The 14568-nt window shown below is 41.6% G+C and overlaps 1 protein-coding gene across 1 annotated transcript in view; it reads right to left on the minus strand.

Annotated features, from left to right (window-relative positions):
- The window catches only part of LOC306977553 (cadherin-7-like), a 368395-nt gene that overhangs the window by 100984 nt on the left and 252843 nt on the right, over positions 1–14568 (minus strand). The window contains exons 5-6 of the mRNA XM_079575930.1: positions 13150–13337; positions 4181–4434 (exon numbers count right to left, since the gene is read on the minus strand). Coding sequence (XP_079432056.1) covers positions 4181–4434; positions 13150–13337 — 442 coding nt within the window. The remainder of the gene's footprint in view (positions 1–4180; positions 4435–13149; positions 13338–14568) is intronic.

Below are 14568 nucleotides of genomic sequence, written 5' to 3' on the forward strand. Positions count from 1 at the left end.
ATTAGCCTGGCACGAGCCAGACTGATCCTCCATGTTACGAGACAATCATGGCGTGGGAGACGGGAGTTAACAGTGCGTCATCTTCCGTGCTAGGACTTCCCATCAAACACAGATGGCGGCCGCGACACAACAATCTTCTGCCTCTGCTCTGAGGGTTTTCAACGGAACATTTACTCGACTGCACGTGTGGACGACACAAGTTCTGCGATCGTTAGTCTCGATCTGGAAATTGCGCCTTATTGCTACAATTCCAGACTGTCTTTATATGTATTTATAAATACATCAATAAAGTCAGTCTGGCTTCATGCCAGGCTATTACTCAATGGGACATTTTCAGAATAATGAGACGTCAAACTAATGTGTCATCAGACTAATGGGCCGCCCCCTGCGTAGTTTCATAGTTAAAGTTAAGTTGAATGTTTTACAAATTGAACAGCGTACAACTGACCGCCTGGGCCTGCAATTTGTCATACGAAATAATCATGTTTTTACTAAAGTTCCTCCCTTTGCTAATCAAACTCCCTGGTGCCATCACTCTGACCAATGAGACGAGCTTTCCTGTGAACCGGCCTGTCAGGTCCAATCAGAAAGTGAGGGGGAGGAGCTTGACTGTCTCCTTTTGAAATCTCATCGTCTTTCTGCTCATTTTGCAAAATAGGAGAGGCTTCCAGGTCCAGTCAGGAAAGGACTTGATTGTTTACTTTGGATATTTCTCTCTGTTTCTTCATTTCGTAATCTAAAGACTATCACTTTAACCGAGTGACCTTATAGCATTAGTTTTGTACATTTTTCTGTACGAAAACAGGTTCGAGACCCTTGGTTTCGAACTCCAGATTGTGAAAACTGCTAAGATTTCTTGGATACTGGCGCATACCAGGATCATAAGCCTGTGGAGATTGTAAAATGGAAATCTCTGCAGTTATTGTTCGCATAAAAAGCATTTTGGACACTACAGTGTATTAGACATATTCACCAGTACATATATGGTAGCTGAAAGAGTTGTTCCAAGAGCAAATCTGTTTCAAGCTGCTCTAGAGAAAATGACTGTTTTGACCGATTCTGTTTCTTTCCGAACTGCCCTGTGTATGTATCTGTGTAAGATCATGCTATTTCTATCCATTACCGATATCATTTAAAAAAACACCTTCACTTTTTCATGAGAACCTTTCTAAGTGATTTCTACTTCTTACTGAGAAACTGGTCACAAGACTCTTTAATCTTCCTATCACTTGATTGTTCTAAGTGCTTTTGGAATCAGATTCGCAGATTACACTTTGAACTTCTGACCAGAAACAAATCCAGGCCTCAACTTTTTCATCCATTTACGTTTCAGATATTGTCACGGAAACCCATTAAAAGTTGATCTCCAGTGTCCCTCAGCGCACAACACCGATCCGCGTCTCCTCCACGCGAGCACCGGCTTGTATTTCCGCACAAAAATTACAACTCCAATTAGCCTACATCCAAAGGGTATTATTGCAATGTAATTTGACTCTTGTGGGCGCATTAGTTCCACAATCATTTTTCCATTTCAACAGATGAAGCGGAATACAGCGCAGACGGCCGATAACAGTCATGGGAGCAAAAAGAGGCAATTTGCGGCGACAATGGTGCAATAATTTGATTTTCTGATTAAGATTACTAACAATCCTAACGGCGCGAGCGTAAATACCGAACCATTTTCATTCAATTAATGGCGGCAGGGGTGGGATTTGGAAAGGAGAGGGCGCAGGCTGGCTCGCTGAGGGCTTGTTGGAAGTTTGGAAATGCCACGCTTTTTTTTTGTTTGTTTTGTTTTTTTCCGGGCGCCCGGTCTTGACCCGTCCTGTAGGAATGCCCTTCTCCAGCTGAAGTTGGCATTTTGACGTTTTTGCAAAATGTGGCGCCGGCCGGCCCCTCGCACCATCTGCCAGCCGATACGCGAAGGCCAAACGGGGGCGAAATGACTTGGCCTGCCGGTGTGTAATCTGTGTCATTTATGTCGTCCAAGAGGCTGGACACTTAGGTTATGTGAAAGATCAATGTTACAATCTTTAGAATAGTTTGTATCTATTTGAAAAGGCTGTGGATAAAAGTAAAAGCCAGAAGATCAATGAATAAGAGAAGTATTTACTGTATTGCTTATCTTATTGTGAGCTCTTGGGAAGTTCTATGGCATTATTGTTAGTATTATAGTTGTTTTGGGGCAATTTTACATTACATTACATCTTAAAACCATGTAGACATGAAACATTTGTTCTTAGATGCTTGAGCTCTTTCACTTTCCCAGAAAACACTTGGATTATGTGTCTGGCACAAGTGTCTGGCAATCTTTTGGCTTGCGAAAATGTCAGAAAATGATATCGCACAAAGCCAGGCCTTAAAGGGACTATACGCAGTTTCCAGCCATGTCCTGATGTGTAGAATGAGCTCAGACCTGTTCACCACAACTGCCTGTAAAATCCTGCACTGTCACTCAAAAAGGTGTCAGGTCCGAAGTGCCGTCATGCACGAGCTTAATATAGAAGCTGCAGTTGCGCATAAGACCAGAGGTGGCAGTAGTGAGTATAAAATGACAAACTTGCATCTAGCCCCTTTAAAGGAATAGGCCACCGTTTTTACATACTGAGATATGTTCTTACCTTAGCTTTGACGAGTTCTTTAGGACCTGTCTGATCTTCACCCGTGCCTTCAGTCACGTAAACACAGCACAGACGGCGTTAGCATTTAGCCTCTCCCTCTCTCCACTATAGCTCCAAAACTGGTCAAGATAGAAGCTACCAAGCTCTTCCACGTTTTCCCTATTTAAATATGGTTACGTGACGTGTTCCACTACAAAGTATAATACACAAAATGAAACAATGTGGATTTTCTAAGCGGATAAAAGGGGGAACTATATTGTAAGGCGTAAAAATACCAGGAGTAATTTGGCATCCGCACAGTAAAGTGAAGATTACTGTGCGGATTTCAAACTACTCCTGGTATTTTCCACATTGTTTAATTTTGTGTGATTATACTTTGTAGTGTAACACTTCACGTAACCATATTTAAATAGGGAAAACGTGGAAGAGCTTGGTAGCTTCTATCTTGACCTGTTTTGGAGCTATAGAGGAGAGAGGGAGAGGCTAAATGCTAACGCCGTCTGCGCTGTGTTTACGTGACTGAAGGCACGGGTGAAGATCAGACAGGTCCTAAAGAACTCGTCAAAGCTAAGGTAAGAACATATCTCAGTATGTAAAAACGGTGGCCTATTCCTTTAAAGGTAACTTACATTCATAGTATTTGAATTAATAAATATTTGTCAGTTTTGGTCAACGAAATATAGAGTTTGGGAAAATTCGCTGTTACCATGGAGATCCGCCATGTTTATGGGTAGTCGCAAACATTTTCCATCGACGAACATTAGCTATAACAACATAAATATGGAATCAAAAGCCGTGGAACAACTCTGTTAGCTGCTGAGTCACTGCAATGTCCAATAACTTTAGTATTTTACTGTTTCAAATCTCCATTCGTTTATTATTGCTGCCAATCCCACGATGCTTAGCGGTATGACATCACAATCCTGAACTCTATACAGTATTAGCTAAAACAGTGCATGTTTACAATATTAGCAGTGGTGCTACTTCTGGGCTAATAATACAATGTGTGCAGAATTATTACGCAAGTGAGTTTTTTGACCATATCGTTATTTTCCTTCACATTTTCAAACTCCAAACTCTGTAAAACTGACAGGCTGTTGGAGCGAAATGGAACAGGTGATAACCAGATGGGGCATGGCCAAATCTGGTGTGCTGAATTAATATTCAGTTTCCTTTTTCACACAAAATGGCAAGGATGCTGAAAGCTGAAACACAGTTGACAGCTGGTCAGACGGCGGCAGCCCTCTTGGAATCTCAAAAATATTAGGACGGGGTCACAGAACCATCAACGGTTTTGTAACCAATAGCCATCAAGGTAGCAAGAAAGAGTAACTAAAGAAACATCAAGCCACCAGGAATCCATTATCTACCAGCGCTGTCATTTTTCAGCAGCTGTAGCCGACCTGAAGTGTCCAGAAGTTCTGTGTGAGAGAAAGAAACTGCACACCTGATTCAGAGGGTGGCCCTTTTCATGTGGACGGCCATCACCTGGGACGCTTCAATCCAGCAGCTTTTTAGTTTGACAGTTTTGAGTTGGAACATAATGAGGAAATTCCTACCTGATGCCGCTGTTGATGTTGTCGGGGTCGTGCGCGGACACTCTGCCGATGGACGTGCCGACCCTGGCGTCCTCGGAGACCACCATGTGGCTGAAGGGGGCCGAGAACACCGGCGGCTCATTCACATCCTCCACCGTCACCTTCACCGACGTGGTGTCGCTGAACGGGCCCAGGCTCAGGAAGGACGAGTCGATGTTGCGGTTCGTGGCCTCGATCCGGAGCGAGAAGCTGCTCTTGGTTTCAAAGTCCAACGGCTGCAAGAAGAGGAGGAAGATACGTATTTAATTGAGAAAAAGTTGTCCAGACGAGTCCGAAAGCTGTGAAGAGAGGCGCGAGAGGCGGGATGTCTTAGGGCGGGACAAGTTGATTTACCATCTGTCTGGGACTCGGAATTATAAACACTCAACACACTGTGGTAATATTGGTCATTCAAGTCTGGCTATGCTTCAACAGCGCCAACAATCAGGGTCCTTGGTGAAACTGTGCTGTACTGTGCAGGGAATGGACAATTCCCTAACACATTGCCAGTTTTATATTGTTGTGAATTGTCTTGTCCACTTCGGGAAACTTGCAATATAAATTTGACCCATCCGTCAACCAGCCGAAAAGTTCTACTTAACCTCGATGTTTTGTCTGCCTAAACGTTTGCAGACCGCGGTATAACATTTGGTCGACAAAGGAGCACAGAAAAGGAAGATGTGTCCAGCTGTTGCATCGGGGTGTATCGATCATCCCTTAAGTTTGTAATCACAGCCAGAGGCACAGGGATCATTTCATGGGCAGAACGAAGAATTGATTGAATTACATTTTGAAACAAATTCTGGTGGAAAACGTAACGTCACCATTTGTGAATAAGCTCAAGTTAAAAAGTAAATGGATTCTATCAATGGATAATGATCGTGAACAAACCTCGAAGTCCACAATAAACGACCTCAAGAGGTGAAGTCTGAAGTTTTTCCCGTGGCCTTCACAGTCACCATTGAACATCTGTGGATGGACCTCCAAAGAGCAGTGTGTGACAGACAGCCCAGAAATCTTTTAGTTCTGCAAGACTTTTGGCAGGCAGGGCACAAATCCCTCACAATTGAAAGACTCTTGACTGGCAAGAAAAGTGTTTGAAGCCGTGATTCTCGGCATTGCCTTTTTTACTTTTGTTACTTTGAAAATGTAAAAGATGAAAGATGTTTAGTTTTGTGTTTTTTTCATCATGATACAGGATTGTCTCATCTGTAACGTCATGCCTTTTGGAGATCAGTTCATCTTTCCCCGTCTTCGATGTTCACACCAATAGGACTGATCGATCGACTTTCGTAGCCCACTGTATGATTATGCTGATCAGTACTTTTTCAAAACAATATTCACTTCACGAAGCGCTTGTCTACACCAAGTGTTTTCTTTTTTTTCTGTTACGCATTCATTCAAAAAAAAGTCTTTCAGGGCCCACTGAACAGTGCCTTCGTGCTAATCTGCGAAGCACTTTTGCCATACAAAGCCATCGATCCCAATTATGAACGAGCCTATTACAAAAAGCCATTCCAATTTAACACAGCGACTTTAAACGTGGGGTGCAATCTGCTGATGGACCACAGAAACTTGTCAGAGCAATACCATTGATTTTTTTTTGGGCGCGGGGATTGCACTCCTAACCGGCGTTTGAAACATTTTGTCGGGAATTATCGAGTCGGGCCCGTTGGCCGGCCTGTAATAAACTGCGGGGGACCATCGATTTGCCACTCGCGTTGTCCTCGCCTCCCGCCGCAATTGTAAGGTCCCTCGAAAAAGACAAACAAAAGATCAAATTGGAGCATCTGACAGCGGTGGCGAGTGGTCAACAATGTCTTTTTTCTTTCTACGGACGGAGACGGAAAAAAAGCAGCAGCGAGAGAGAGAGATCAGCCGTCACCGCCTCGCGCTCCCATGCGTCCTCCAAAAGCTCGACGGGAATGCGCGCCAGCCTGATGCAACGGCTCGCAACTCTTGTTCTCGCTCTAAATACATAAGTGTGTGTGGTAAATATTAATCGGCTTGTTTTTGTTTACGCGCCTGTGCGGTCCTTGGGAAACATTTCCGAGTTGGTTGGAAGGTGACTGCGGGGATGAGGAAATGAACTGTTGTAAATGAAAATGAATTGCCTTGTTTTTCTTGACTAGATTTATTAATCCTCACGCTAAAACTTTACTTTCCAGTTCGCGAATGCATATTTTAGTAAAAAAAGGGACGCACATCACACCTCACATCGACCTGAAACATGAAACGATAGGCCATCCAGCTCGGCACTCCATGACCTCAGGTGAAAAGATACGCATAGAATCCACAGCCTGACCAAAGACAAAAGTGGCAAGCTGGATTGACCTCACTGTTAGATTTGGGGGATGCAGCAGCTGGTCAGATCTATAGCACTTTGCAACGGTCCCTCAGTATGCGAGTTTGTGTTAGTTCCCTGCCCTGACCGTCTCCTCCTGCCCCCTGCGCTCTGAGCAGGAGGTAGGGAACGCTCGCCAGTCCAGTTCAATTGGGAATGACTAAAACCAAACATGTTCGTTCCTGTCAACTCCAATATTGTTGCATCTTGCAGATTTGCATCTTATTGCTCGTCTTAACCAACTTTCAACCCCCCCTGGAACCGACACCTTAAAGGGATGTTTCAGGATTTTTGACAGAGGGCCTCATTTCCTAGTTATCCAGAGTGTTGCTGATTTCTGGAGATAGTTTTTTTTTAAATTCAAGCAGGTCTTATATTTGAAGAGGCTAGCGCATTTCTACGGTATCAGCTAGTCTGCATTAAAAACAGTCTGACCCGCTCCACAGAGCACCTGAGGCAAATCACAATTAAACACCAGACTAACCATATAAATGTCTGCGTCGATAGAATAATTTTAACCATTTTGCATTTAAAATAACTTATATATGAGCAGCATAATCCCCGTGGTTGTATAAGCTACGCAACGGCGGAGTGATCTGCTAGAAAATAAAATGCAATTATTCATGTGATGCAAGGTCAGTTATATTCCAAAATGTATTCTAACATTTATATCGTTTGTCTGGCGTTGTAAGTGATTTGCCTCAGGTGCTCTGTGGAGCGGGTCAGACTGTTTTTACTGCAGGCGAGCTGATACCATAGAAATGCGCTAGCCTTGCACTAGCCTAGCGCCACGTAACTCTTCAAATATAAGAACTGCATGGATTACAAAAAAAATATCTACAGAAATCCGCAACACTCTGGATAACTAGGAAATGAGGCCCTATGTCAAAAATCCTGAAATATCCCTTTAACGTGGTGGAGGGGTTTGAGCGCCCGAAGGATCCTGGGGGCTCTGTTGTCGGGGGCTTCGTGCCCCTGGTAGGGTCTCCCATGGAAAACTGGTCCAAGGTGACGGGTCAGACAAAGAGCGGTTCAGAAGCCCCTTATGAGAGACCTGAGAAACTTCTGTGGACCCACCACCCGCAGGAGGAGCCATAAAGGGCTGGTGCAATGTGAGTGGAAGAAAATGGATGGATGGATGGATGGATGGATGGATGGATGGATGGATGGATGGATGGATGGATGGAACCAACTTTCAAGCACTTTTTTGAACTTAATTAAAGCCATGCTCCATTAAGTCCACACATCACTAATAATAACCCTGGCAGGTTGTCCCATTCCTTTCAAGGATGGGTCAAATGCAGTGAATCATTTTTGTAACCTACTATTACCACAGCCTACTTCATTTTTGTCATAATGTCAGGTGGAGGGCAGGTGCAAATACAACTCATTATTAGTGCGGGACGAGATTTACAATCCTACCATGTTCCTCTTTTGCAGAATGTCCTTTCAGGGGAAATTAATTTTATTTATTTGCGCTGAGAGAGAAGACGCTGAACTTCTTGAAAGCTTTTGGTTCATGTGGATTGGCCCAGGAATTATGGAGATATTAACCATAAGCCAAGGCAAAAACAGCAGCATTTTCTCGGTTACCATAGTTACAGACATAGAGTTCATGGTTGGTCATATGGTCATATTCGAAAGCGATCAGAGGAGGAAAACTAATAAGGGAAAATCGAAACTTCATCCCATTTTTATCCCCTTCAAAACTACTTCAGCAAAGTCTGAATAATGAATAAACTCTTCTACCAAATAAAGATAGAGATGTTACCCAAATCCATAAGGTCACAACATATACACCAGTTAATGCCTCATTTGAAAGCTAAGACCTTGTCTAAATGGCTTTTTAGATAAGGTCTTAGCTTTATTGTTGAGTTTTCATCACATTTTTGCCACTTTTTCATCACTATTTTGTTGCTCTTTTGTTGCATTTTCTTTCTTGTTTGGGTCTCCTTTTTGTCGCTATTTTGACACATTTTTCAAGAAGCTTTTAGATTTGGCTAAAGCCGAACTGAAGAAAATGTGCTCGGTTCAGGTGGGGGTTAAGAGGTTAAGTCAAGTTATACTTTATTAATCCCCGTAGGGAAGTTCATTCTCTGCACTGGACCCATCCTCGACACCACTGGGGCGACCTGTAGGAGCTGGGAGCAGCCAGTGTAAGCCGGCGCTCGGGGACCCACCTCCATGATGTGGATGGATTAACCTATTGTACATGTTTTTCAGTGTTAGGGGAAACCGGAGCATGCAAACTCCACACAGAAAGGTCCCGTCCACGTAGGAATCAAACCCGAGACCTTCTAGCTGTGACGCACAAGCGCTAACCGCTGCACTACTGTATCAAACTACAGTAGTTCCGTATGATACAAACCATAGCTTCATGCTACATATGCTAACGCTAGCTACAAACTTCTCCTGGACAACCTGCTGTGAAATATAACATCCATGTGGACCAGACTTTGACTTTTGACTTTATTTGCGCGTGAATAAATGTTTATATAGTCACAAATCCAATCCAGTATTATAATTATTGAAATCGCTGCATACTAAGACTATACCTCTTTGTTTAATGCATCAGGACGCAGCTGTATGACATATTCTGGTTTGCAAATGCATCAATTGAAGAAAACGTGAATTCAGTGGAACAGTGTCCACTTAATTACACTAACGAGAGCCGACCCTCTGTTGTTGCATTGTGCAGAATGTACACTTTAAATGGCCGCCAGTGTCATTTGGAGTCAGTTCATTAGCGCCGGGCCCGACGAGAAGTGTTGCTCAGTAATAGAATCAGAGACATATACAGTGAGTTTGCTGTTCGCCAATTACTGCCAACTAACTCTGCCAGGAGAGCGTCGCGCAATACGACAAAAAGTTGTGATATTCAATAACTGTCTTGAATACTACAAGGACAATGCTATTACAGTATTATACTAAAGCATTTCTTTGTGGTATGTTTTGATGAATGTGAGCAATATTGGTAGGATATTTTTCTTTCATCAAGCTGTGCCGAAATAAGACTAAGGGGAGACACTACAGGCATAACTCATTTTTTTTTCAGTTTTCAGGTTTTGGGCCAAATTGGTCTCTGAACATATAAGCTTTCACCCGGAAATAGAAAATATGCCTAATCTTCACAATAACATGTTTAAATATTGCGCTGATTCAATGTTCCCCCATAGACTTATATGGGAGAATGCAATTTCAAGGGCCTTTTTCTCCAAACACATTTTTCTGTCATTGTGGCGACACTATGTCCACATCAGTCGGACCTAAAGACTTCACATTTTCCAGCCTTGGACTGACCAATATTTGGAAGACTTTTTCAGAGGGATTTTTTATTATTTAATCCCTAAGCCCCATTTATTGAGTTTTGAATGTCAAAAAATAAGGCGAAAATTAATTTTTTACACATTTTTCCACTAAAAAACAGCTTATTTTAAAACTAAACAAGAAATCCAAAATCCCCTCTGAAAACGTCTTGGTAACTCATTTATCAATAAAATGAAACCATAAATTTGAATGTAGCTCTATCCATTATTCAGATCTCGTCGCCGAAAAGATGGGAAATTTGGGGCATTTTTAGGCATAAAACACCTTGTTCTTATATGAAAAGATAAAATAACAGAAAACTTGCCATGTATTTTTTTCTCACGTTTATGCCAGTGATCGACAGCAAAAGTTTCAAATTGATATCTGTAAATATTTTTTTTTTTCCCTATTCACCTGCAGTGTCTCGCCTTTTAAGACTAAATCAGGACTGAAACGAGGCTGAAATTGCATGACGGCACTTCAGACCTGAAGTAACAACTTTTTGAGAGCCAGGATTTTAGAGGCAGTTGTGGTGAACAGGTCTGGGCTCATTCTACACATGGCTGGAGCATGTAGGGGGAGGAAAAACATAGGTTTAACATTTTTAAACTCAGTATAGTCCTTTTAAATTACACCAAAGCCTTGACTTTTAGTGCTTTTACCTTGATGGAAAAACTCGTTTGCATGTGCCCTCAAAGCCACTTTATTCACAATGCAGATTGTTCCTCACAAAGACAATAAATGATCAACTTTCTGAATATTGTGACTCAGACTTGAGCACATTTTGAAAGTACTATGCATTTTGAGCTTCATAAGTATCCTTTAGAGCCGCCATAATGCAGTGCACACATGGTCCTGGAACTGAAGCTCAAACCCTCTTGCAGCGGGATAACAAGCACAACCGCTGCACCACCACACAACCGTCATGTCGTTCACTTTTTTAACTTTTTAAGCTTCACAAGTGCGGTTTGTGGAGCGTGTTTTCCTTTTAACGCCGTCTCATTTGCGGAGAAACAATCCCAACTCACAGGCTGGATCAGAAATTGCAAGCAGCTGTTGCTAATAAACATTAGCATTGTTTCTTACTGGAATGTGACAGTCTATCACAGGAACAAGACAAGCCTCATTTGAGACAAACATTTTCTGCTTTTTATGGTTATTTTGTAAAAATTTGTATTTTTTTTAATGTGGGATCAACATATGCTGCTGTTTAACTATGCTTCTCATAACTGGTGAGTTCACAAGTTTTCCAAATGAAAACAAAAATCGATATAACATGGCTACTTTGTTGAGAGAGACTTTTACCTTCCCACACATAACATTTTAGGATGAATAAAAATAAGTGAAATATGTATGAGAAAAGCTCCGGGCTGAGTAAGAACGGCGAATGGCAAATTCCGAGTGAGTCAGAACGCAGGAATCCTGAAGCATCGAGGTAGATTTATAATTAGTTTTGGCAGAAATGACCTGATGGCTGATTTTGAATACTGTCAGGTGTCAGTCACCGCCCACGGATACAGGCGGAACACGGCCCTGAGGAAGAGGCTTGGGCAGTCTTTGTTGGATTATTTGTACCATGGAGATACAGCCACTTAATAGACCTGCTGTAATTCGAAGTCTAACCAAACGTCTATGGATTGTTTGTTTTTGGCAATTAAGCGAGCTCAGTCCCCCTGAGGACGGTAGAGAGAGCTCAACATTACATTTGAGTTCAGGTTGAAAACACCGTACCTGTACCTGCGCCTTAAATGTTGCTTTTTTTTATTGTATTTTATGTGTATTATTGTACTTCTTTGTACTACTTCCCTCGGATTTGTCTTTCTAAACGGAGGAGCTGGACATGCCCTCAGCCAGTGCTTGTCTCCAGTCTCCCCTGGACATTTCTTTTATAATTCAAGCACCCCATATGTCGCGGGTGCTGCCGATTATTTAGAAAATGATCAACAAAACCGCAGATGACTTTTTGTAAAAAGTCAATCTGTTCTGTTCAAAACAAGAAAAAAAAATATCTAATCAAATCCACACTTTCCTTTCCATGCAAAATGTCACATAAATAGCTCCAACTAGTGTTCAGTTTCTACTTTTCTTTTTAAATATGAAATAATTCCCTGCACCTCTGGTTGGGAAACGCTGCCCTAAGCATTACCTTAGATTACCTTAGACCAGGGGTGTAAAACATACGGCCCGCGGGCCGATTTAATCCGGCCCCTGTCCTGTAGAGCATACGTTCCAGAGTATGTAAAAACAAAATCTAGTTATGATTTTTTAAAGAATAACCAGAATGCTCATTCTAGCCACTAGGGGGCTTTAAAATTAATAAAAGGAAAGAGTTCCACACGTGTCCAGCAGAGGGCACTGACATAATAATCAGGATATGAACAACACATTAGAGCCACGTGGTAAATGGACAGTCTGCCCCAGGGCGGCTGTGGCTTCAATAACAGCTTACCACCACCGAGTGTGGAGTGAATGAATAATGACTACTATGTAGTACTTTGGGAAACTTATGACACAGGCTTGTAAAGTGCAATACAAGTGTAAACTGTTGCTATTAATGAAGCTACAGTCAGGTTGGGGCTTTGACCAAATCACAGCTTATTATTATTCAGTATTGGAACAATGTTCTCTATGATATGCGGCCCACGACCCGCCGTGAGAGCTGAATTTCGGCCCGCGACGGTTTGACAGCCCTGTTTTAGACTGTAGTAGCTGGGAATGACAACAGGGAAATAACAGGACTAAAAGAGAATCATAAAACACAGAATATAATATGCCTGTCCCAACGCAAGGCAAAGCATGATAATGACGTCAATCGTTTCGAATGTCATAATTAGAAACAACATTAGATTAGTATTGGAGCCAATGCCTGAAAGAACTACAGTGTAAACCTGTGATTAAACTCTACTTACATCTTCAAAGGGAAGAGTAACAACGCAGTAATGCTTTTTTAGGTCAACTTCGTACAATCAATTGTTTCTTTTTTCTTTTGGTTCATTCTATAAACATCTGTAACAAATGTACCAAGCTGCTGTTTTATGCATTTAAAAGCTCTTCTTGGGAATATTTGAAACTGTAATAATCTGTATCTATTCAGCTCAGGAAGGACTTGTTTGTATCTGAAGTCAATGTAATCTAGACCTTATCATTTATTATGTAAATGTATATTGGATTGTATATGGGTTAGGTACTTGAATGTAAAAATGAATGGAAAATTGCTAAAAATAAAAACTAAACCAATATATTCAAGACCTAAAAAGTCAGAGAGACTCATCATTTCCTGTGTGTAGGTCTGAGCCTGTACCTTGAGCAGCAGTAAGACCCCGTCCTGCGAGTCCTCGTCCGTGGTGATGTTGAACTGTCCCGGGCCGTCCCCGTCCATGATCCGATAGTCCATCTCCGCGTTGGACCCGATGTCGGCGTCCGCAGCCTTGAAGCGCGCCACCACGGACTGAACGGGCAGCGACTCCTGCACCGTGTACTGGTAGTTCTCTGAAAACACAGGGCACCTTTTGAAAATACCAGCAGCAGTGAATACGAGCTTTCATTTTTTTTTGCTAACAAATCGATGGCGCTGTGATGAACGCACTTTGACCCGCTCAGAACAGAAATGGATTACGGTCTTAAAAAATGGAGGACGGACGTTTACGCAACAAATACAGAAAACACAGATGTAGTAGTAGTAGTTTATTCAGTCATTTCATTCCTTTACACATTACACAAACATTTACTATTATTTGTGCACAACACGACCGAAAGGGTTTAGGTTTATGGATCTATTAAAGCCTTTTCACTTTCTTTTCTCACCTTGTTCATCAAAAGCTTGTATATTTTTGGATTTGTGAAAGCTTTCGGACTGTTTAAACTGATCTTCCAAGTCGTTCCACAGATTATCACCTCTCAGAGAAATACCAAAAATCAACGTTTTTTATTCTTTCTAGGTTTTGCTTTTTTGAAAATGTCGGTTCCTCTGAGGTTATACTGACTTTTCCTGTGTTCAAAAAGCTCCTGGATGAGAGGAGGGAGAAGGTTATTATGTGCTTTGAACATTATGTATTAAGATCAACAAGATCATGGATTTTCAATAGGTTTAGCTCTACAAAAATAGGGTTTGTTGGTGCATAGACATCTGCTTTAGTGATCATTCTTATTGCCTTTTTTTGGAGAAGGAAAATAGGATGAGTTTTTTTGTAATTTGTAATTGTTTCCCCATATTTCCAAGCCACAATTTAGGTATGTAAGTATAAGGGAGTTATACAGTAATGGTTTACAGCAATGGTTTTTTGCTAATTTTGTTTTTTTAATATACTTAAATGTGATTTCCATTCAAGTTTTCCATCAATGGTAACTCCTAAAAATGCATTTGCACGAACTCGTTCAATTTCTGTATCATTTATTTTTTAGAGTTGTATGATCACTGACTTTTCTATTTCCAAAAATAATATATTTAGTTTAACTCAGATTCATTGAAAGTTTGTTCAGATCAAACCCTTGTTTTAGGACTGTGAGCTCGTCTCCTACTGTAGAAAGGAGCTGTTTCAGATCCAGATTAGCTCAGGCTGGTATCGTCCGCATATAGATACTGACGGCATCTCGTCATAGAAGGGGGCGTGGTTTCACCGAGGGGGTAAATAGAATCTAAAAAGAAACACAATTTTTCACTCTTTTTAGCCATTTTCTGGTGGAAAATCAACTTATTTATCACATTAATAAAGTCAGGTGT

Source organism: Gobius niger, assembly GCF_951799975.1.
Source record: "Gobius niger genome assembly, chromosome: 18".
In the NCBI taxonomy this organism is placed as follows: Eukaryota; Metazoa; Chordata; class Actinopteri; order Gobiiformes; family Gobiidae; genus Gobius; species Gobius niger.